Genomic DNA, 21734 nt, shown 5'->3' on the forward strand with positions numbered 1-21734 from the left:
GGATCTTGAAGAGAAAATGGTTAGTAATCTGTTCTGTAACCATTAAGAACCACTGCTCTAAATTCATGACTTTTTTCCCCCCAAGATCAACTGGAGCTTCATATTGCTGGACATGCTTTGTCTCTAATGCTTTGCCTCTGAAAGAGTACAAAAGGGGGCTCATCACTTTACCAAAACTATTCCCTGCCAGCTCTCTCGGGCCAAATCTTATTCTGGTTAAACTGGTATAGCCAGTGGAACTATGCCAATATATATTGATGATCAAGTTCTGCATGTATACTGTAGTGAGTTCAAAGGTAGACACTTCAAATGAAAATGATATTTGAATGTGGAAAGCTTTTGCTCTGTGAAGGCTTAAGGCTGAAGTTTAAAAGTTGATACTTAATACATAGCAATTCCTTGTTTTTTAAAAAAGTCTTAGCCAGATTTAACACGCATCCAAGATTAGCTGTGGGAGGCTGAAAGCCAGCCACTGATTACTTCAGTGAGAAATCTGCAGATTTAAAAAAATTCAAACCCTGTTATTGTTCAGAAAAGATGATTTGTGCTTAGCACTAATCCTGGAGGCCTACCGTCTTGGCAGTCTATTTGTATGTCAGCTTTAATGCTGAAGAAATCTCCCAAATAAACCAGTAGAGCCAATAGAGAGGCTGATATAGGAGGCCAGTTGAGCCTTGATCAGTCTTCCCAATCCCTGGATCTTCTCTTGTCAGAGTGTCTTTAGTGAGAGTAGGAATATTTTCTGGAGGAGGCCCTGGACCCTCTGAAGTGAGAGACTAGGAAATCCACTTTGAATTCTGACAAGGAGTAAGATTATTCCAAAAGATGTTGTAGTGAAGAACGGAGAGGAGTCCTTGGCGCCCATACTCCGATCTGTGGCAAGACCGTGGTACTAACAGCATCGTTGAAGGCTTCCTAGCTATCAGTACTGTGTCATTAGGTTAGGGTGGTAGTGAGTCCCAGACATCATCATTAAAGAGGTCAATAAAGGCAGTTCCACATTTGGAACTGATGGGGCTACCAGAGATCCTAACTGATGCTGATGACCATGGAACAAGTAACAGTGCTGGTAGAAGATGTTTACCCAATATCAGTAGTGATGATGGTGCCAAAGGCAGTGTACTTCTGTCACTGTCACATAGGTCTCTGATGGCTTTGGCACCAAAATGAATTGTTGCTCTTTTGCAAGCACTGATAAACTATAACTACTGATGTCACCAAGGAAGTAGCTGGCCCCCATAGTCCTGATGGGAACCAGAGTCAGCTCCACTCTTTGAAAGCCACTGTGAGCTGGTTCTGGGGAGCAGCAAGCCACACAGTGCGCTCTGTCTGTCTTTGCCAAAATGGCCTTCTGCTGCACTAGAGTCCCATACCAAGGGCTTCAGAGATGCAGTCTTCTTGTGCTGCAGAGGACAGGAGTCGTCAGAATTATTATGCTCGGAAGAGGATGGCCCTCATGAAGGGTCTCTCCCATGGTGTCTGTCCACTGGCAATTCCAGGGGAGCGGTCCTAGAGGAAGTGGTAGTGATCTCCCTTTTGCCATTCAAGGGTGTTCTGATCCTGGGTGAGAAGCAGCAGGAAAATTGTGTCTCAAGCACTCTTCTCTCTGCTATTTCATTTTAAATGCAAAGGCCCAGCAGATCGGCCATCTGTTGCTAGTGGAAACCTCATCCAAAATTTTAAGCAGTAAGACTGCAGGCCATTAACAGACATTGGTTTATAACAGCCAGATTAAGGGCACAGGCATAGACCAGAGGCCTGCAGAGGCAAAGAGAATTAAAAATGAATAAAGGAAAGAGGATGATCAAAGGGGAGAACAAGCACCAGCAGATATAAAGATGGACTATAATCAACTTTGTCTACAAAGGTGGGTTGTAAAGTGCAGATATGGTCTGACTGTGGGCCATAGATAGTAAGAAGCAACTAAAGGGAAAGCTTCTCCTATTATAGCTGCAGATAAAGAAACCAGGGTACAAGTGGGCTGCTCCTGTGGGTACCACCGGGGAAACTTTTCCAGCATCAGTACATGAGATGAGCACATGCCGTCAGAGTCATGGATGTAGGTAAGGACTCAAAGAAGAACTTGCTCCTTCTTTTTCCCATCTGCCATTATCAACTTCACCCTCCCCTCACTACCTTCTATCTTATTTTTTTTCCTAAGCAGCCTTATGGACATAACAGCCATATTGGGTTAGACCAATAGTGCATCTAGCCCAGTATGATGTCTTACACAGGGGCCAGTGTTAGATGACCTACACAGTTATCTTGGCTAATAGCCATTGATGTACCTATTCTCCATGAACTTTTCTAATTGTTTTTTAATCCTATTATATGTTTGAACTTCACAACAAATTCCATAGGTTCACTGTGCACTGTATGAAGAAGTACTTTATTAAGTTTTTTTTTTTAAATTTGCAGCTTGTTAATATAATCGGGTTCCTGTATTACGTGAAAGGGATAAATAACATTATCTTTTTGACTTTCTCCACACCAGTTATTTTTTAGACTTCTTATCTCCCCATAGCATTCTATTTTCCCCTCACCCATCAAAGCTTAAACTGGCAAATTTCCCCTTAGTATTTCTTACATAGTTGTTCAAGTTCCTTCTCATACATTGTGTCTAGCAACCTTCCACCTGTGTCTGCTCTACCAGCCAGGTCATATAAGAAGGTGTTTATTGTTAACCATGCAAAATGTAGAATTTGTGGCTTTTCATCTATGGTGTCTTGTCAGTATTTTCTAGTCCTTAATGAAAGCCCATTCATGGTGGTGGTTTTACTGGACAATTGAAATCATTTGCTTGCTACTAATACTTTGTTTTCTGGAATATGTTTAGTTGCAGCACTGCTGCTAAAAGTACCAACAGATGATCTGAAGTTGTTGCATATAGAGACTACGGCTACACTGGAAGCACCTGTCAGCAGTGGTTTCTGTCAGAAGAGATTTTCCACAAAACGTCTGACAGAATGTGGCCATACATGAAGGCTGATCAAAAAAGTGATCTGCTCTGTTGACAGAGTGGCCTGACTGCCCTGACACTCTCTCGACAAAACAGCTAACCAGAAGCACAGCAGACAGGGCTGCCCCGTGTTCTGGAATCCCTGTCCGTCAACAGAAGGTCCTCCCAGAGAGTCCACGTAGCCACCAGAATCTGTCAACAAAAGCACTCTTCCTCATTTGGGAGAGGCAGAAGATTGTTGGCAGAAGTGATGAGTTTTGTTGACAGAGTGTCAACAAAAACTTATTTTGTGTGTGGACGTGCGGCAAGTTTTGTTGACAAAACTCACTAGTGTAGCCGTAGCCAGAGGAACGAAACCCCCGTGTAACTCGAGTCTCTACTGTAGTCTTAATTTTGAAAAGGAAAAGGAAGCTTGCAGCTTTTACTGCCATGAAGGGCAACACGCCTTTTAAGAAAGAAAACTGAAATTAAATGGGAAGTAAAATTGGCATAAAGTGGGTTTGGGGGCGAAAGTCTGGAAGATCGTGGTACAGAAGCACATGTAAAGTATGGGGCAATAGAATAAATAAAATGTTTGTGAATGTCCTGTTGTAAACATGTATTATCTTACAAATAATTGTGTGTGTGCTGTTCTTAAAATAGGGGCAACAAAAAGTATGGTTTGATGTTATTTTTTTAAGGACCCTCTCATATTCATCTGCACTGAGGCTTTCGAATTATCAAGTTTTCACCAAATTAAAAAAAATAAAAAAGCTCTTCTTGCTATGTTGGTTGCCAAACTGTGGGCTGGACAACCCAGAACCGTTAAGTCATTTTTCTGAGAATGTAAATGGAGATGTAGCATGTTTTGTGATGAGATTTAATTAGAACTGTTATTTTTAAATGAAAAATTTAGTGTTATTGATTATTTTAAAATCTGATAACAAAAAATTCTGATTTAAAAAACAAAGTCATTGATTTTTATCTACCTTCACATGTGCAAGCAACAGAAGCCAGAACCCTCAGACCAGTTCTGACCACAGCAGAACTGAGGGGGACTTATATTGAAAATGCTCAAATAAGGTTTCTTTGGTAAAACTGAGAAAATTAAATGTAAAAACTGTTAGTGTAATCTCAGGGCGGTGTATATTAGGGATGTATAAAGAAAGAGTCTAGATTCTGATAGTAATACTAACATTTGTAATTCATTGGACTGCTAAATGCATTCTTTCTCATATATATGCTGTTTAAATTTGTGAACTGAATGATGAATTCATAAAGCCTTTCAGAGTTCATGCACTTATGTTTCATAGAGACCTTTTTATATGCTTGTGTGTTGTATGTGCATTTGAGATGACTAGTGTTCAGTCCAGGCATATTAAAGGCACAATGTAACTGAGTGGCTTCAGCAGCAATACATGGCTGGATAGAGAATGAGCAGTACTCTAACTGTACACTTGAGGGCTCTATAGACTGTGAGGAATGATGCAGAAGCAATTACCATGGAAGACTGTTTTAAGTAGATTGGTGCATTGTACCTATGCAGTGTTTAATGTTGGCTGGGCTATTTGGCTATTTGCCATAATTGGCTTTCCATTCCCTTGATTGGAATCATAGATAAAAATTTGCTAATCCACTTCGTTAGCTGAAAGTATTAGAAAAGTAATCCATCTTTTACAACTGCCCTAACAAAATCATAAGGTATAAAGATTTTTTTATAGAATAATGAGATTAATGAGAACTGTAAAGCTTAAGAAATTTTAAACAATTGTCTATGGTTTTAAGGGGGGAAAAGCTAGTCTGGACAGTATGAAGGCATAAGCACTTAGATGCTTTCTGGCTTGTGTGTAAAAATAGCTTGCATTTGGTCTTAAAATTTAGATGTAGGTGTGCATAAAGTTATAGAATGTCTTACTTAATTTGTCTTATGTTCAGAATATTTTGAATATATTAAAACTGTTATGTATTTTCCTAGGGTATCAGAGCACGTATTTTGGAAACACTTGTAATGCTTATTCTTCTTGGGCTGCTTATCCTTGGAATTGTGTGGGTGGCTTCAGCTCTCATTGACAATGATGCTGCCAGTATGGAATCTTTGTATGGTATGGAATATTTTTTTAAAATAATTTTTACTGTGTACAGTATAGAAGTAGGTGTTTTTCAATTACAATTCATTTATAGTGAAGGCCCATAAGGCACTTATTTTTTCTTTGAACAAACGTAACACATTCCCAGTCAGCACCTGGTTTTTGTATTCAGTTGATGTTTTTGCATCCTTTTGGCATACTTAATGAAATTCAGCTTTCTTGTTCAGAGTATCTACATACCTAATGTTAGAAGCAGGTTTCTCAAATAGCTTTTCAGATACAGTATTTGTTTTTTCTTCCCAAAATGTCAGAGATTGTTGTCTGTAATTTTATAAATTGCTTAATTATTTATTTACTTTTTAAAGTCATAATTTTCAATCCTAAAAAAGCCGTTTAATTGAATTGTTCTAACTGAAGGAAGGATTGACATTTAAGCCAATCACGCTCAAAATTGTTTTCCTAGTGTTCACTAACTACTTGTACATAGAGTCAAATAGAACATAAATATCATATGTTATATTTAATAGACTATCATTGCATCAAAAATTTCCTTTACAGATCTGTGGGAATTCTACCTACCTTATTTATATTCCTGTATCTCGTTGATGGGATGTTTATTACTTCTTTGTAAGTATTTTCTGACTACTCTAGAAGAAAAGTAAGATTTTTTCAGTTATAGGAGGTTCAGGTGACCAACTGCATAGAACTTGGACATGAAAAAAGCATGGATTTTTTTTTCACTTAGCTATTTTCTGAAATATTTTGCTAGCGGTAGATTTGCACTTCTATGAAGGATTTTTGCTTTAAAAATTTGTACAGTATCTTTCATCGTAGTATATCAGGACCTTGGCTTAATTTGTGAATGAAAACACTAGGTATCTGAATTTTTACAAAGTGTGTAGGAGGGGGAGCAGGGAGAATATTGCACAACCAGTCAGAACAGGAATTGATCCAGAACTTAAGCGTCATAATTACTAGGCAAATCTCCCTACTGTTGCAACTGAAATATCTCCTTTTGTTCCTGGGAGGGGTGGGGTGGGTGGCGTGAGGTGGGGTGGGGTGTGGAGAGAATCCCTAGTCTGTTGGCTGTGGTGAGCTGGGCCCTGTCCAGTCTTACTGGCATATCGGTTGACTGTCATGCATCCAGTCTCTACCTCCAGTCAGCCTGGGCCACCTACAGTATGACTCGCTCTCCCATTGGGGGGGAAATGATGCTGTAAAGCTACAAATTCCTGAGAGTTTGCAGTTCCCTTATCAGTTTGAACCTTATTTCTCTGCAGTTGCTGAGGAAGGGAAAGTGGCCTTTTTGTGACTGTCATGAGTTTTATCTGAATTCTAGTTAAAAAGTGTACAGCCATTGTGGGAATTCTGTGTTTGGCTCACTACAGAGGACAGGGCCAGCCCTTGTCACTTTATCAGACATGAAGTCTGATGACAAGATGTCATCAGGCATGGATTTAGCTGCCTGATTTTATGTGCCAAGTCTGATTTTTTTTTAATGTAACTTAATGTTTTAGTGAAATACTGTTTAATAAAAACAGAGTGTAAAGGGGAAGGAACAATACACTTCATTCTTTTATACCTCCTTGTTAAACAAGAATGTCTTATTTTAATAATGGGTATCATAAGTTTATGCCCTCACTTCTCCCTCTGTCCAAATCATCTCCAACATCTCCCACATATTCACGTTATACACTATTTGATGCAAAGATGTTCTTCATGACCTTTTGACGCTGGAAATACGTTACAAATGGTAGCTAATGCTCATACTTACCCAATTTATGCATACACCATTCTTGAGAATGACCTAACTTGTGTAAGAGACTTTTAATGGTAATGTCTTCATTAGCAGTAGTGTAAATGAGGCAGTTTTTGTTTTTGTTTTTTAATAAAAGAGAAATTTACTGAAGCTATTGTCAGCTTAATAAGATAGGAAGCAAATTTATATTCATCTATTTGTGTAAAGTCACAGCTAACAATTTATTCAAAGAATATGGCCACAACTACATAGAGTAGCCAGTTTAAACATATCCAGGGATCTTTGATTGCATTCTACTCCATGTTGGAAAAAAGTTTTTGACCATGAGTGTTTGTAATCTCAGACCAGACTGACAGGATTGTTCAGTATTCAGTGATATCTGTGATATTTGTACAGGGTGAACCTATCTAATCCGGAATTCTCGTGTCCAGCAACATCTGTAATCTGCCATGATTTTTAGTTATCATCGGTGTGGGCAAATTTCCCGCAGTCCCAGAAAGTTTGTTTACAGCCACCATTCCCATCTCTCAGAGTTCTCTGGTGTCGTTTAGCTGTAATTTACCCCACGTGTCTTCTAAGAGCCCACTAAGCAGTGGAAGTGTTGATAATGCTGCTAAACAATATTGACCTCCTGTAGTCCGGCAAATTCTCTTATCTGGCACTGGTCAGGTCCTGAAGGTGCTGGATTAGAGAGATTCAGTCTGTAGGGTGATGGTGAAATACAGACGGTGGATTAAAAATTTGCTGAAAAAGAATAGTATTCAGTTGTTGAGCATATGGATATGATTGGTCTACATTTTCTAATTTATACCTTTTCCTCCATAGTATGCACGCCAGTGGGGCTTTCACGAATGTTTACAGTGATGGGTCAGTTGCTAGTGAAGCCAACAGTAAGTATAATATATTTCTATACTTTTGGCAGTATTTTAAAATAGAAGGTGCAGTAGTATAGCCATACTCAGACAAATTTGTTTTCTTTTTGCAAAATAATTACTTGCACATATTAAACAAAGGAAATCGATTGTGCTACTGAATTGCAGAACTTTCTGGTGGCTGCAATTTAAAACCAGAGTCCCATGTTTTACACAGTATGGCCCCTGCTTTAGCCAAGATTTATACAGGTTCTTAACTTTAGTAGACAGGCAGCTATCAACATGCTTAAAATTAGGCATTTGTGGCAGTCTTTGTAGCATCATGGCCTGAGTTGCTCCTATTGGGATTGATCATAGAATTTTTGCATGTTTTTTCTTTTTAAATGACTATTTTAATTTATAAAATCTGATCCTGTAATCAATATGTATTTACTTATTCTAGAATAACTGAATTTAAGCAATTATATACACATGGCTAGTAATTTTGCTCTGCAGTTCTGCTAAATTTTCATATTCAGTGTAGAAATAGTGAATAGGTAAGAAATAGAACATCTTGATTTCATACCATGATATCTCTGCTGTTCATAAAACTTTCCTGTGATGGTATTTAATTTTTTCCAATTTAACTGAGTAGCTTAATATGCACTATGGTTGATTTAAACATTACTAGTAAAGATGTATTTTGTTTGTGGTCATGCCCACTGTATGTTAGATACTTTCAAAACAATAGTCTGATCCCTGCTTTGAGGCACTTCCCATCCACACTTCACTCGTTTGTCCTTGGATTGTAAGGGAATAAGCAGTAGGAAATTTATGTACTGGGGTGCTTGGTTCACTATAAGCATCATGGCAGAAATGGATCTGTGAGAGGGGCTTAATGTGGAAGTAGTAGTGGCCTTCTGTGAATTCAGGGAAGATTGTACAGGTTAAACCTCCCTCATCCCTCACCCTCAGGACCTGATCAGTGCCAAACAAGAGAATTTGCCAGACCGCAGAAGGTCAATATTGTCCAGCAGCTTTATCAATACTTTCAGTGCTTACTGGGCTCTTAGAAGACATTTAGAGGTAAATTACAGCTAAGTAACAGCACAGAACACTGAGATCCAGGACTGGTGGCTGTAAACAAAATTTCTAGGACTGTGGAAAGCTTGGCCACGCTCGTGATAATTTGTCGCCTGGCTAACTAAAATTATGCTGGATTAAGGAAGTTGCAGGATGAGAGAGTGCCAGATTAGAGAGGTTCAACCTGTAGTGTACATGAATGCTTCATGAAAGAAGGCAGGGAGACGACAGCATGAGAGCATTAACTTTTTTTCCCCCCAGTTTTATTGCCCAGTATTTTTGTGAATAAATGACATATAAAATCCTATCTTTTGACAGTAGCGAGCAAGAAGGAATTCTGCAACTATTGTTTTTAAAACTTAAATGCCCTATAGATGCATAAAGCCTAGCAATTAAAAACTTCATGAGTTTTGGTTTTTTTCCCACAACTTTGCTGGCAGTTTTGCTGCTTGAAATTTCAGACACTGAAAAGTTTTGTCGTGTAAATTGTATAGTAATTTTTCTACGAACTCTAATTCTTGTTGTAGTCAACCCAAATGTGAAATTTGAAAAGTTACTAGCCTTTTGTTTTATTTTGGAGAGGTGGGGGTGAGTTGCACAAAGTGCCTTTTTTTTTATTTTATTTTTGGTGTAGTTTAAATGACTGAATTTATCTTAAACTCCTCCTATGCCCCCCAGCCCCTAAAAATTCCTTTGGACTGAGACTAAACAGAAAGTTTCAGACCAAAAGGAAAGCTTATGGGAAAATCAACCATGGGAAAATCTGATTGCAATTGAAGTTCTAAGTATCTTTAATCATAGGCAATGTGATAATATTTTATGGTGCCTTGTTCTAGTAACATTTATATTTGCTTAAAAGTAGGTTTTAATCCGAAAAGTAGCCTTAGAAATTCAGGCAGGCAAGATATCACATGTAAATGAAAGTGTTTATCAATTAGAATTTGCATTTCAAATTTCAGATCCTTGAAGACCTGGATGAACAGATATACATCATCACCTTAGAGGAAGAAGCAATCCAGAGAAGACTAAATGGTACATGTGTTGTGTGATAATGTAACATTTAAAACAGAGTAAAATATCACTTCTTGGTCTTCATTTCACCATAGAATTAGTAGGGTCTCTTACCTTGTCATAGAACTTGAAGACTTTCACTTGCCTGAGCTATTCCTTGCGCTATTTGCATGGGACCATGAGGCTTCTCTCTGTTTTATATTGTTATTATTGGTGGTTTTCTGAGCATATTCAGGAAGTCTAATGTGAAGGCTCAAACTAATTGGCAACAGGTCATCTTTGCCACTGTGATGGATCGTATGTTTAAGTTGCTATAGGTGTGCTCTTAGTCTAATTTGGAGAGGAATCCAGTTACTGGTAAGACATCAGATACTGTAAAGAGGAAGGATTTCTGCATTTTGTCAGCTTAAGAAATGCATTCTCACTTGGTGATCCATGATTTATTTTTAACTTGATTACTAGCTTAAATTTTATATGTCAGATCTGAGGCTTCCAACAGAGAATTTAAAGTAATTCATAACAGTAGGTTCAGAAAGTTGTAAGTAGATCCTGCGTTTTTGTATTTAGTATAAATTTGCTCTTTTTCTGTGTCTTCCATGTTACGTCAAAGCACTTCGTAAACAGTTATTGGCGAAGTACATATCTGTAATGTTGCAGACACTAAGATGTCAAAGAATCTTGAGTTGGTATTAAAAATAATTTTGTAAAATTGTTTTGGTTTACCTTTTAAATTATTTTATTTATATTTTAACCCTGCGAAGAAGCAACACATCCCCAACTTGTGTGAGTATTTTTAGACTTTAAAAAAAAAAAGCCCTGGGTCCTGTGCCCACCCTTCTGGTGTCTTGCTCTAGTTACTCAGGGGAGGCTTAAATATATTCCTCTCCTGCCTGTCAACTTCTTCCTATATTCACTGCATTTTTATTCCCTTTTCCTTCTGTTTCTGCTCTCCTTTTGTCCTCAGTTTCCTCACATTTTGTCTTGCACTTCCTGCTCACTGACATTCTCTTGCCCTATTTCCCTGCATTCTTGCCTTCAGTCTTCACTCTGCATTCTGTTGTCCCCTTTGGGACATACAGTGCTACCATCTTCATCAAGGTATTGATAAGTTGTATTGTAAGTTGCTTGACCACCCTTCGGTTCATTATATAATATTAACTGATATACCGACATTGCTCGGGTTTTTAACGGAAGTGGTTTTTTGAAAATAAATGAAAAAAAACATGCTTTTTCTTTAAATAATCGCTTTCCTGCTGTGATCTGCGGACTGTCTGTGGGGGTGGGCAGCCTCCACTCTCTTCTGCTCCTCTGTGACCAGGGTCTTCAAGCTGGGAGGGGAGGGAGGAAAGCCTGGTGGGGGATATCCCCCCTGTATATGCCCCCCTGCATCCTCCAGGTCTGCAGGCTGTCTGCGAAGGGCCAGGCTCCAGGGATTGCTCCCACTCCAGCTGTCTCCCTGCAGCCTGTAGGCTTTCGGGGCGGGAAGGGCAGGCTCCGGTGGGGAATGTCTCCTCTTCAGCTGCCTGGCTACAGCCTGCAGGCACATTGGCGGGTAGGCAGGAGAAGCATGCTTCTGGGGGCTGCTCCTCCACCTGCCCCTTCCCTCATGGTATCCACCTGCCTCTCCTGTGATCGGCAAGCTGTCTGAGTGGGGGCAGGCTCCAGTGGGCTGCCCTCCTCTTGCATCTCCCCCACGGCCTGCAGGTTGTATGGGTGAGTTGAGTTTCCATGGTGCTGCGCCTAGGCTCCAGTACCCACTACTTTGGCCTGCAGGCTGTATGGGGGCTGACCCCATCCAGCAGCCTCCTGTCCCCTGCAGCATATAGGGTCTCTCTGGGATTGGGGTGGGGTGGGGTAGGAGTCAGGTGAGTTACTTACCCAGTCTTTCTGGCAGACAAGATGGTGGAGCCTCAGCCCTACTGGCCACTCTCTTGGAATTCACTCCCGTCCTGATGTAAAATAGGTGAGGTTACAGGCTCTCTGATCACACTGCAAAGCCCATAGGCCTGGATGGGCATCTGAGCTAGGTTGAGAGTATACTGCGTATCGGGTTTACAGCAGCTGCTGCACAGATGACTTTTTTAGACCCAGAACATGCAAAGGTGTGTTCAGTGAATCTCTTTGAAGCTATGGTGGGGTAATTATAATCATTCTTGGTGTTTGATGTTAGCTAGCAACTGTACAATGTTTGTTGCTGACTTTTTTATATTGTCATGACAGTGTTTATGGTATGTAGAGAAACTTTGTGAAGAAAATGGCCTTTTAGTTCAAGTATTTATTATCACTTATATAGGTAAGTAGACAGAGTTGGCTGTGGGGTTTGTTGCAGGGATAGGTTACAATCTGTCCTGGAGAATGATCCCTCACTCTGATAGACCTTGGGGAACAGACTAGTCCTCGCATCTGAGCAGTTCCCAAACTGGAGCCTGGGCTCACTTAGTCACACCTCACAGCACAGAAACACTTACCCAGGAACCTATCCCTGAAGCAGATCCCACTGTCAACTCTGTCCACATATTTATACAAGTGACACCATCACAGAACCTAACAACATAAGCCACATCATCGGGGGTTATACAACTGCACATCCACTCACATTATATATGCCATCAAGTGCCAGGAGTGTTCCCTGTCGTGTATATTGGACAGATCGAACAGTTTTTGTATCAAAGGAAAAATGAGCATGAATCAGATATCAAGAAAGGAAACATACATAAACCTGTAGAGGAACATGTTAACTACTTGGGACATTCAATAAAGGACTTGATAATAGCCATTCTTCCTCCCTTACCCCTCCATCCAAAAAAACCCAAACCGAAATGGAAAAAAACCCCACCCCACCCCAAACCTTCAAAACTCAGTTATAGAAGGGAAACCAGCTGGATTGGAAATAACAAGCCAGTTCTGTATCACTTTAATGACTAACATGTTTATTAGGTCATGAGCTTTTGTGGCTAAGACCCGCTTCTTCAGATTGGAGCTCAGTTGCAAATTTCAAACTGTACAATTAGGCCTCAGTAAGGATCTAAATCGGTTAAAACTTCACAGAGACAACTTTCCCTTGATAGATTTTCACATCTCCCTATTGCTACAGTCACCCTGACTGCCCACCCTAATTTACAATGGATAGTAACTTCTTTTGCAGTAATATATTCTTACCTATATACTTGACTTTGTATTTCCACTCCAGTTCATCTGATAAAGTGGGTTTCACCCACAAAAGATTATGCCCTAATAAATCTGTTCGTCTCTAAAGCTATGTCTACATGGCAGGGGCTTTTTCAGGATACAAAAGTACCCCAAAATAGCAACACCAGAGCTTTTCAGATCACCCAAAATAGCATTGCTATTTCAGGCATGCTTTTCTGGTTCCCATACCCCTCGTCACATGAGAATTAACGAAACATTCAGAATAGCCCCTTATTCCAAAATTTGGTGCCCTTTGGATGTCACCAAATTTGGAATAGGTTATTTTGAAATAATTTACACAATTGCTGTGTAGACCTAGCCTAAGGTGCTACATGACTACTTGTTTTTTTATCTTTAGAATTATTAATGTTAATTTCTTTATATCATCTTACAAATACATCTTATGAGTGAATAACCAGAATTTAAAAAAAAAACTATTCCGATGTTTATCCTAACGTTTTTTGTTATTGAAGGGATACTGGGAAAGAGTTTCTGTTTCTAGCATATAAGGTTTCAATACTCACATCACTTCTACAGAAGAAGAATAAAGCTGGGACTTTTTTATATTAAAAGAGAAAAAAGTTGCCTTTAGCTATTAGTTTTCCTGAATCCAAAGAGACGGGTGGAGCAGGATCAAAAATACTTATGTGATCAAAGATATTGGCTCTGAAGGTATCCTTACCTATGTAAGAAAGATGAAAGGTAGTGTTTTTATTGCACGTTAGTAACAGTGTAATTTTGAACTAATTGGTGTTGAACTGCCAATCACCTAGGGGGAATGCAAATAGATACTCTTACAGTTTCCTTTGAGGTACTGAAATCTTACGTCAGGGCTGGAAGAAAAACAGAATAATACTGTTAAATTGACCTTAAATGAGCGGCTTTGTGGTTTTCTTGGAGAATCCCTTCTAATTTTTCATAACTAGTCCAAACAAGTTTTGTCTACCAATTTGATTTATTGGCTAGACAATGCTGACATTGAACTTTGTTCATGTTTGAAATAAATTAATATGTTTGTAGAGCTTTAAATGTTTAGCTGCATCCTCATCAAATAGTATTTTGACTGATCTAAAACTTTGTCTTACTGTCTCCCTTGTAAAATGTGATTCTTTTGTAGAATAGCTAGTTACTTGCCATCACTTTTAAGGAAAAATTTACAAGAGCTGTGTCCCATGAATGACTCCTGTTCCCTTTCAGGTTAGATATTAAGGGCCTAATGAAGCTACCGTTGACATTGTTGGAAAGACTCCAATTGAGGTCACTGGAAGTTGTGTTGAGCCGTAAAATTCTGTAGTAAAATGAAACTACATAGCTCTTGAATAGAGGTTTTCTCTAGTAATCTCCAAGTACATTGCAAAGGAGGATAAGTGTCAAGTGCTAATTTTAATTTTTGTATAGAAAATTAATGGGGCCTGGCTTTCAGCCTTAAAGTCAGAATGTTTCAGTTGACTTCATTGGAGCCAGGAGTTCACAGTAACTTGTGACACTTGTTAACTTAGTAGTCATTCCATAAGTCAGGTATTTTATTAGAAAATAAGGCAAAGCTTTAGCCCTCTCAAATTCACACTTCAAGAGCATAGAGCAAAATAAAACCATGAAAAGCTAAAAACCATTGTAAATTTAAAAACTTAGATATATTGTAAGAAAGTGCCTTGGAAACATGACAAATTAGATTCTTATGTTTCATGTAATTCTGGAAATCTAGAATAAAGAGAAAACAGTAGTACAAAATACCTTTTACAGGTCTTATTTATTGTTCATCCCTTGTTAGGCTTTCAGTGGAACAAGTTTGACTTACAGATACATCCATGTAATTCTCTAGTGATGTCAGCATGAGTTTATGTATATGCAAAAGTAGCGTTGGGTTTCTTGCTAAGGAAGAAAACCTGTTGAAATTTAAATTTAATTATGTCACAGTAGATACAAAACTTGAGAGAAAAATGTTAATTGAAAGCAGAAGTTCAACGTTTTCTGGAAGAAAATTACTGATTTGAAATACATATTTGGCTAAATGTTCAACCACATTGAAATTAAGCAGAACAGTAGACCCCCAACTTATGCACGGGTTGCATTCCTTGCAACCCCATGTAACTCAAATTTAGCACAAGCCTGGTTCCCATCTCTCTGGACATGGTATAAGAACCAGAGTAGCATGTAGAAAATGAGTGAGGTTGCGTTTAGAATGTTGTATACAGTTTTGATTGCCATTGAGTGCTTCAGCAAGTACTCACTGCAGATCACATGAGCTACCACACCTACAGTCTGGCATTACTTCAAAGAACCCATGTCACACCTTTATTATAGAAATAAACAATATCACACAGAGAATCATGATTTCTATTGTGACTCTTTATTGGTGTTAGGTTAGGAAACTTTCTGCTCTGCTTAAGGAATGAGAAATGGCTCATAAAGACATACCAAATTATGAAATGAGTAGACAAGATACTTACCGTAACGAGATCAATATACATATGGTCTGTCATGTGTAACCAGGTTTGTGCACAGGGATCTGCTTCCTACTTCACCTTTCCAAGGGGAGAGGATCATGGGATGAGTCAGAAAGTGGTTGTGGGCGGGGAAGCGAGGAGTCTGGTGGTAGCTTACTCTCTTCCCCCCCTTTGCCTGTAAATGCATTGGGAGCCACTGCCCTTGTTTCATTTTGCCATCAAGGATAGAACAGTTTTACTGTTTTGAGTTACAGGAAATGAAATACCCAAACTTTTGATCTGTTTTCTAATTTAATGTTCAAAATATAAAGGATGAAATACTGTGGTGACAAGTATGATAGTAAATAGAGAGAGAGAGAGATGAATGACAGAACTATTGCTTTTTTTGATGTTCTGTTTTTCATAAGAAGTGGATCAAGGAATACAAATGCAAAAAGAACCATAGACAGACAAGTCATGATGTACTTGGGGATCGAGTCTGCTTTTAGCAGGAAGTTTGACTCAATGACCTCTTCCACCCCTATGATTCTATGGTTCTACTGCATGAATAGCTGTAGCATAGATCCCCAGGTGTACTCTCAAATGCAGAACCAACAAGTGGGCATTAAGTTGAGCAAAGGAAGGTAGGTCACTAAAATTATAAATACTTTTTTGATACAGAACACTTACGAAGGGAATGAGCTATGAATTGTCACAACAGGACCTGCTAGTACTTTGTTGTTAAGTTTAACTTTTGACATATTTGGTTAAAATATGGTAAGGATTCAGTGGAATCGCAAAAATAAAACTAGCATGACACTTAAATGTCTTCCTTATGCAAATGTAAGGCATGCCACTGTAAAGCTGTTGTTCACTTTTGGCTCATAAAATCATTGTTGTTGCTCTCTGTTGTCAGTGTTCCTTGAACACAAAGGTGAGGAAACCAATCTGTCAATTTGAAATAGTTATTCTTTCAGATAACTATGGTTAGTGTAATAGGCAGAAATCCACTTCATCTTCCAGTGTAGTGGTAGGAAGTCACTGAATATATTGTAGGGCTGCCAGAGATTGTATTGGATTGTTTAAATAATGGTGTCTCAATAAACTGAGACAACAGCACGGTGCAGTCTTGCCAGATATCAAGCCATTGTACTATAATTTTTGGCTCAGTGTAACACCATGATTCAGTATCCTCTACTTTTCTCTATCCTCCCCTCTACAGCTCCTTAAGGACATAGGAAGGGTTCCCAACAGATTACTCTGTGGTGCCTCTGGTGTGGGGGATGCCTCTTACTGACCAAAACAAGAGTATTTCCAATCAGACATATGTTTTGTGGAAGCTGTTTGCAATCTTCCAAATTGGTGTGTGCAGTTCTAGAACCAAAGGATAAGTATTGTTGCTGTAAGATGACTGCTCGTAAATGGGACCTAAACAGTATTTTAATAGTTTCTCTTGTGGGAATATTAGTAGTGTGAAAAAATAAAATTCCTTGTCTTTGCCTCTGAACAGGTGTGTCTTCTACTATGGAGTACAATACAGTAGAGCTGAGACAGGAACTTGAAAATGTGAAGAGCATGAAAACAAAATTAGGTAATACAGCTTTTCTTTTGTATAGTTTCATGTAGTTGGCAGTTTTAATTAGAAGTCTTCTTTAGTGTGTCAGTTGAAATTTGTTAATATATGCATGCCAGAATTATTTGCTGTTGACTGAAATCAGCTATGATCCTAAGCCTATGTTTGCAATAAACTTCTTTGAGTTTCTAATTCAACAACACATCACCATTGTACTTCATTAGCAAATATGTTTAACAAAATAAATTGGAAAATGCATTGAGAACTTCTGGGTTTGCTTTTTATATTTCTGTAAAAAGATGTATTAAAATCTGACTCCTAATACAGACACGTGGTTCGAGCACCATAGCATCTAGTACATTATTTGCATGCTTTTGATCATGCACATACACAACTTATGCTCCTTGTAATATCCCAGCATTTACTGGAACACCACCTTTTACAGAGCCCTGCTGGAGCACAGAGCTATCCAAAGGGACATGAGGGATCAATGTACATGATATATTTTAAGTATGTGACGAGATGTGCAGTACAAAATAAAACTTGTAAAACTGCACCAATGCCAGAAAGTCTCTAGTATATTGTAACAGCTACCTTGGTGTGTAACTGTGAGCAACAGACATGGATAAAAATAAAACCTGATTTACAGGAACTTCATAGTCTTCCTTTAATGGAGTTTTGTCACCCTGGTTTTATACTGGTCTATGCTGTGCTCAGATATAGATATTCTGTCAACTGATTGGTACCTACCGCATATGGATACAGTTATTTTAGAAAGTTACATATAGTTAACTGTTTTTACAGATTTATGTTCTATTTTAAGATTATTCAAATTATGGTACTAAGTTTCCCTTTTTCACCCTATGAAAAGAGCGGAGGAAGAAAGCTTCTGCCTGGGAGAGGAATTTAGTGTATCCAGCTGTTATGATACTGTTGCTCATTGAGACGGTAACAATTTCATCATCATCCCCCACCCCCAGCCCAGCATGTAGAGCCTTCTCAGTTACTTGGGGGCTAATTTTAATAGTTTTGAGTAACATGCGTGTTAAAGTATATGAAATCTATTTGTTTCCCTCCTCAAATTTTCTTCACAAATATATTGATTGTTTATGTTCACTGAATTACATAATGCTAAACATTTGCTAAAATGTTAACTTTTAGAATTGACACAGTGTCTGTACTTCTTTATAGTCTATCTCAGTCCTCTTAGTTGCCTGCAACATTCTTTACCTATTGATCGATGAAACTGCAATGCCAAAGGGATCAGGGGTAATGTAAATTTCCTTTCCTTTATTATTTTGAAAATGTAAGAAGGCTTTCTTGTAAAAATTCTACTGAGAGGCAGCGCTTTCACAGCTTTAAAAACATTGTATTTCGCACCTGAAATCGATATTTTGTGTTCGGTCCTCCCAACGGATAAACACTTGCATAATATTAATCAAATGAGTAACTTCATTGACCTTTCAGCAGAAAAAAGCCCAGTAATAGGGAACAAAACCATGGGTAAATAGTATGCCATTGGAAAACTGGGGCAGATATTTTTAAGTGGTATGGTATTAGTAGGTTTTTACAGGAAAATAATCCATTAAAAATCTGTACAACAAACCTTCCCCTTATCCTTCTGTGTTTTCACATCTTTTTTACACATGAAATACAAACTTTACACTTTCTCACGAGAAAATAATAGAGTGCTCATTGTTAGCATTAATTGTGACTTTTGTTGTTGTTCTTGGTGTTTGTTAATGCTCTTCTACCTGCATGAATACAGTCACAAGTTGTAGTTGCACAGCTATACAAAGGCATCTAGTACAAGTTGCTATTCTGTTAACATTATGTGCAATAAAAAGAATCTGGCTTTAGGGATTGGGAATGTATATGAAATATACTATGGGGTATAGATCTTACATGTCTGAATCATAATGCTGGTAAACTAATTGTTTTCTTATTGAAATGGCTTACTTAACTTTCAGATGGGTAGCCATGTTAGTTTGTTTCAGCAAAAAGAATGACAGTTCTGTGGTGCCTTAAAGATAAACCAGTATATTTGGGCAGTAAGTTTTCTGATGAAGAGGGCTCCATTTCACAAAAGCTTAGCTCAAATAAATGTATTAGCCTTTAAGGTGACACAGGACTCATCATTGTTTGTTTTTAGTTACATTTGAATTCTAGGCAGTGTAATTACAAAAGCATGTGAACCTAAATTGAGATCATTCTGAATTTATAAACAACGAGAAGTCCTGTGGCACCGTGTAGACTAACAGATATTTTGGAGCATAAGTTTTCCTGGGCAAAGACCCACTTCGTCAGATCTGAATTTATAGATTCGTGTCAAGAAAATATTTAATTGTAAAATGATACTTTTTGTCGTTCATAGCACCTTCCATCCAGGGATTTTGTAGTTTTGCTAGAGACAAATGTTAACTTTTTGAACACTTAATACTTGTATTCCATTAAAGTATGCAAAGTATTTTTCTTCTTGTAGGGGCCTGGAATAGGAAGTGCCTCCTTGTCCACTTTTGGTTTTGTGGGAGCAGCCCTTGAAATCATTTTGATTTTGTATCCTTTCTTTAAGTAAGAATTCTGTCTGTTAACAAGTATTTTGTCTAGTTTCTGGGACACTGGTAATTTACTAAGACACTTGCCTTGAAAGAAGAAAAAGACAGGTCAGCCCTTCTGAAGCACTCCAAGTGGTTTTGTTTTTTCTTTGGTTCTTAAGACTTTTTGGAGGCTGTTGAGAACTTGAGTGAAATTTGCATTCCTTGGAGGTTCTTGTTTCCTTGATTCTCACAGCTATCTTATGGTATCCTCTGTCGTCGGCTTTTATAGCCTTCGCTTTTTTGGAAATTTCACTCCCAAGAAGGATGACACAACTATGACAAAGGTAAGGTAAAGTCTGTGGTAGTGATGTTCCCTCTCCCCCGCTGCCCCCCATGCACTTTTTTTTTTTTTTTTTTTGCCACCCAAGACAAACGGGCTCTTTTAGTTAGTAATTGCCCTGAATGGCTCATTTGCAGTGATCAGTATTTGTTTGTAAGCTGCGTAAACACAAACTGGAAGATTTTCAAAATGCTGAATGAGTGGGAAAAAGGATGTGCTCTGTTTAGTTTGGATGGCATCCATTCATTTGTAAAAAGCCTGGAATAGCAGAGCTTGTTAACCAGCTATAGAAAAGCTAGTGAAAGGATTTTTTTTTCCAAAGGAAACGTATTGCTAATGAGTAACTTTGATTGTGCTAACTGTACTTCAGGGAGCTTGTTTGAAATCTGAAGAACTTGGTTGCTACAAGTAATACAAAGTAATTCAAATCTGAGTAATTAAAGTAAGACTGAGGAGTTCCATTCAGCAACATTTTGCAGTCTGAGTCTAGGCTGACTTTCCACAATTGGGCAGTGGTTGCAGAATAGCAAATGCTTTTACCTAATGCTGAGACACATGCACAGGTTTCTGAGACACATGCATAGGTTTCTGACAAAATATTCCCACAAGCTGACAAGGAGGAGAGACTTAATAAGCAGGAGGCAGGGTTTGGATTTAATTAAATATTCAGTGCATTCTGGTATTTAAGAAATTCCTTCTCAAATATAGTGTATTGCTTTAATCTTGCCAGAAATTCTTAGAAGTGGGAAAGTACGGAAGGCATAGAAAATCTCTAATAAATAACTTCTTGTTTGTGTGTTCATGACTGCTCAGCTTTCATTTACAGTACCTTAATAGTTTTAGAAAAAATAAAATAGAAGTAAATAGCAAGGTAGAAACTTTTACCGTTTTAACAGATATTTTATGTACTTTTTAATTGTTATAGAACCAGAGCTAAACAAACTGGTTTCAGAAAATAAACTTAAGTCCAGATTTAATAAAACTGTGAACAAATCTAACATGGCTAATCTGTTAGATTGTTTGTCTAAATTTACCCAATAAAACTCAGTGGAAAGGAAACATTTTGTTTTTCAGCCTTCTTATAATTAGGTTATAATTCTGCAACCAGTTAAAATGTACTTAATTTTCCGCAAAGTTCATCCCAAACTCAATTGACTGATTCAAAAAAGTAGGCACATGAACTGTTCCCATGATAGAGGCCTAAATTATCAAGTGAATAAAAGTTGGCTTTAAATTATGCAGTCATTGTTTTTATGAAAGCCTTTGGAGAGTATGTTTATAGAATAAAATGTAGCATTACATGTTTGTTCATTTCTCTCATGGTATTAGTAAATATTCAACCTTTTCTATTGTCATTGGAGGTAAAAATGTTTGTGAATGACAGGAGATATCTTGCAGAAGCAAGAACAAATTAACTTCGCATAATCTAAAATAAAATTACATTTCTAAGTGTATATAACAGGATGTCACTTTCAGAAATAGTTCTTTATCAGATCTCAGCTGCCATATATCTTGCAGTAAAAAACCTATTTTGATGAGGGTGTTCTTGTTTGAAACAGATAATTGGAAACTGTGTGTCAATCTTAGTGCTCAGCTCTGCTTTGCCAGTGATGTCAAGAACACTGGGTAAGTTCAATACAAATATTTTAGTATCATAACAGCAAAGTATTTTTTATTTTGTATGTTTCCATAATGTTTTGATGCAGGCATGTAAATAAATTTTTCTCAGGAAAATTTGGATATGTAGTAATATAACTTTCATGGTGTTTCTCAGGAAGTATACATGACTTCATACTTTACATTGGCACTATTTGCTGAAATCAAACATATTTTTTTAAGTCGCAGGGCACCATGAATATTTAAATAGGGTTGGCTGAATTAAAATTTGCATTGGAATCTCAATGAATGATATAGATGTTTGTTTTATTTTTTCCAATTTT

The 21734-nt window shown here is 38.0% G+C and overlaps 2 protein-coding genes across 4 annotated transcripts in view; one reads left to right on the forward strand and one right to left on the reverse strand.

Moving 5' to 3' along the window:
- Positions 1 to 21734, forward strand: part of LMBR1 (limb development membrane protein 1) — a 145125-nt gene that overhangs the window by 103337 nt on the left and 20054 nt on the right. For all 3 annotated transcript variants that reach the window (XM_074985068.1, XM_074985069.1, XM_074985070.1), the window contains 10 exons: positions 4914 to 5040; positions 5584 to 5652; positions 7610 to 7674; positions 9678 to 9750; positions 16855 to 16935; positions 17789 to 17865; positions 18109 to 18186; positions 19400 to 19473; positions 19708 to 19798; positions 21354 to 21420. In XM_074985068.1, the coding sequence (XP_074841169.1) occupies positions 4914 to 5040; positions 5584 to 5652; positions 7610 to 7674; positions 9678 to 9750; positions 16855 to 16935; positions 17789 to 17865; positions 18109 to 18186; positions 19400 to 19473; positions 19708 to 19798; positions 21354 to 21420 (802 nt within the window). The remainder of the gene's footprint in view (positions 1 to 4913; positions 5041 to 5583; positions 5653 to 7609; positions 7675 to 9677; positions 9751 to 16854; positions 16936 to 17788; positions 17866 to 18108; positions 18187 to 19399; positions 19474 to 19707; positions 19799 to 21353; positions 21421 to 21734) is intronic.
- RNF32 (ring finger protein 32) overlaps positions 14578 to 21734 on the reverse strand; it is a 78044-nt gene continuing 70887 nt past the window's right edge. The window contains exon 8 of the mRNA XM_074985075.1: positions 14578 to 14804. Within this exon, the coding sequence (XP_074841176.1) occupies positions 14757 to 14804 (48 nt within the window). The 3' untranslated portion in view covers positions 14578 to 14756. The remainder of the gene's footprint in view (positions 14805 to 21734) is intronic.

This window comes from Carettochelys insculpta, chromosome 2 (assembly GCF_033958435.1).
Source record: "Carettochelys insculpta isolate YL-2023 chromosome 2, ASM3395843v1, whole genome shotgun sequence".
Lineage (NCBI taxonomy): Eukaryota > Metazoa > Chordata > Testudines > Carettochelyidae > Carettochelys > Carettochelys insculpta.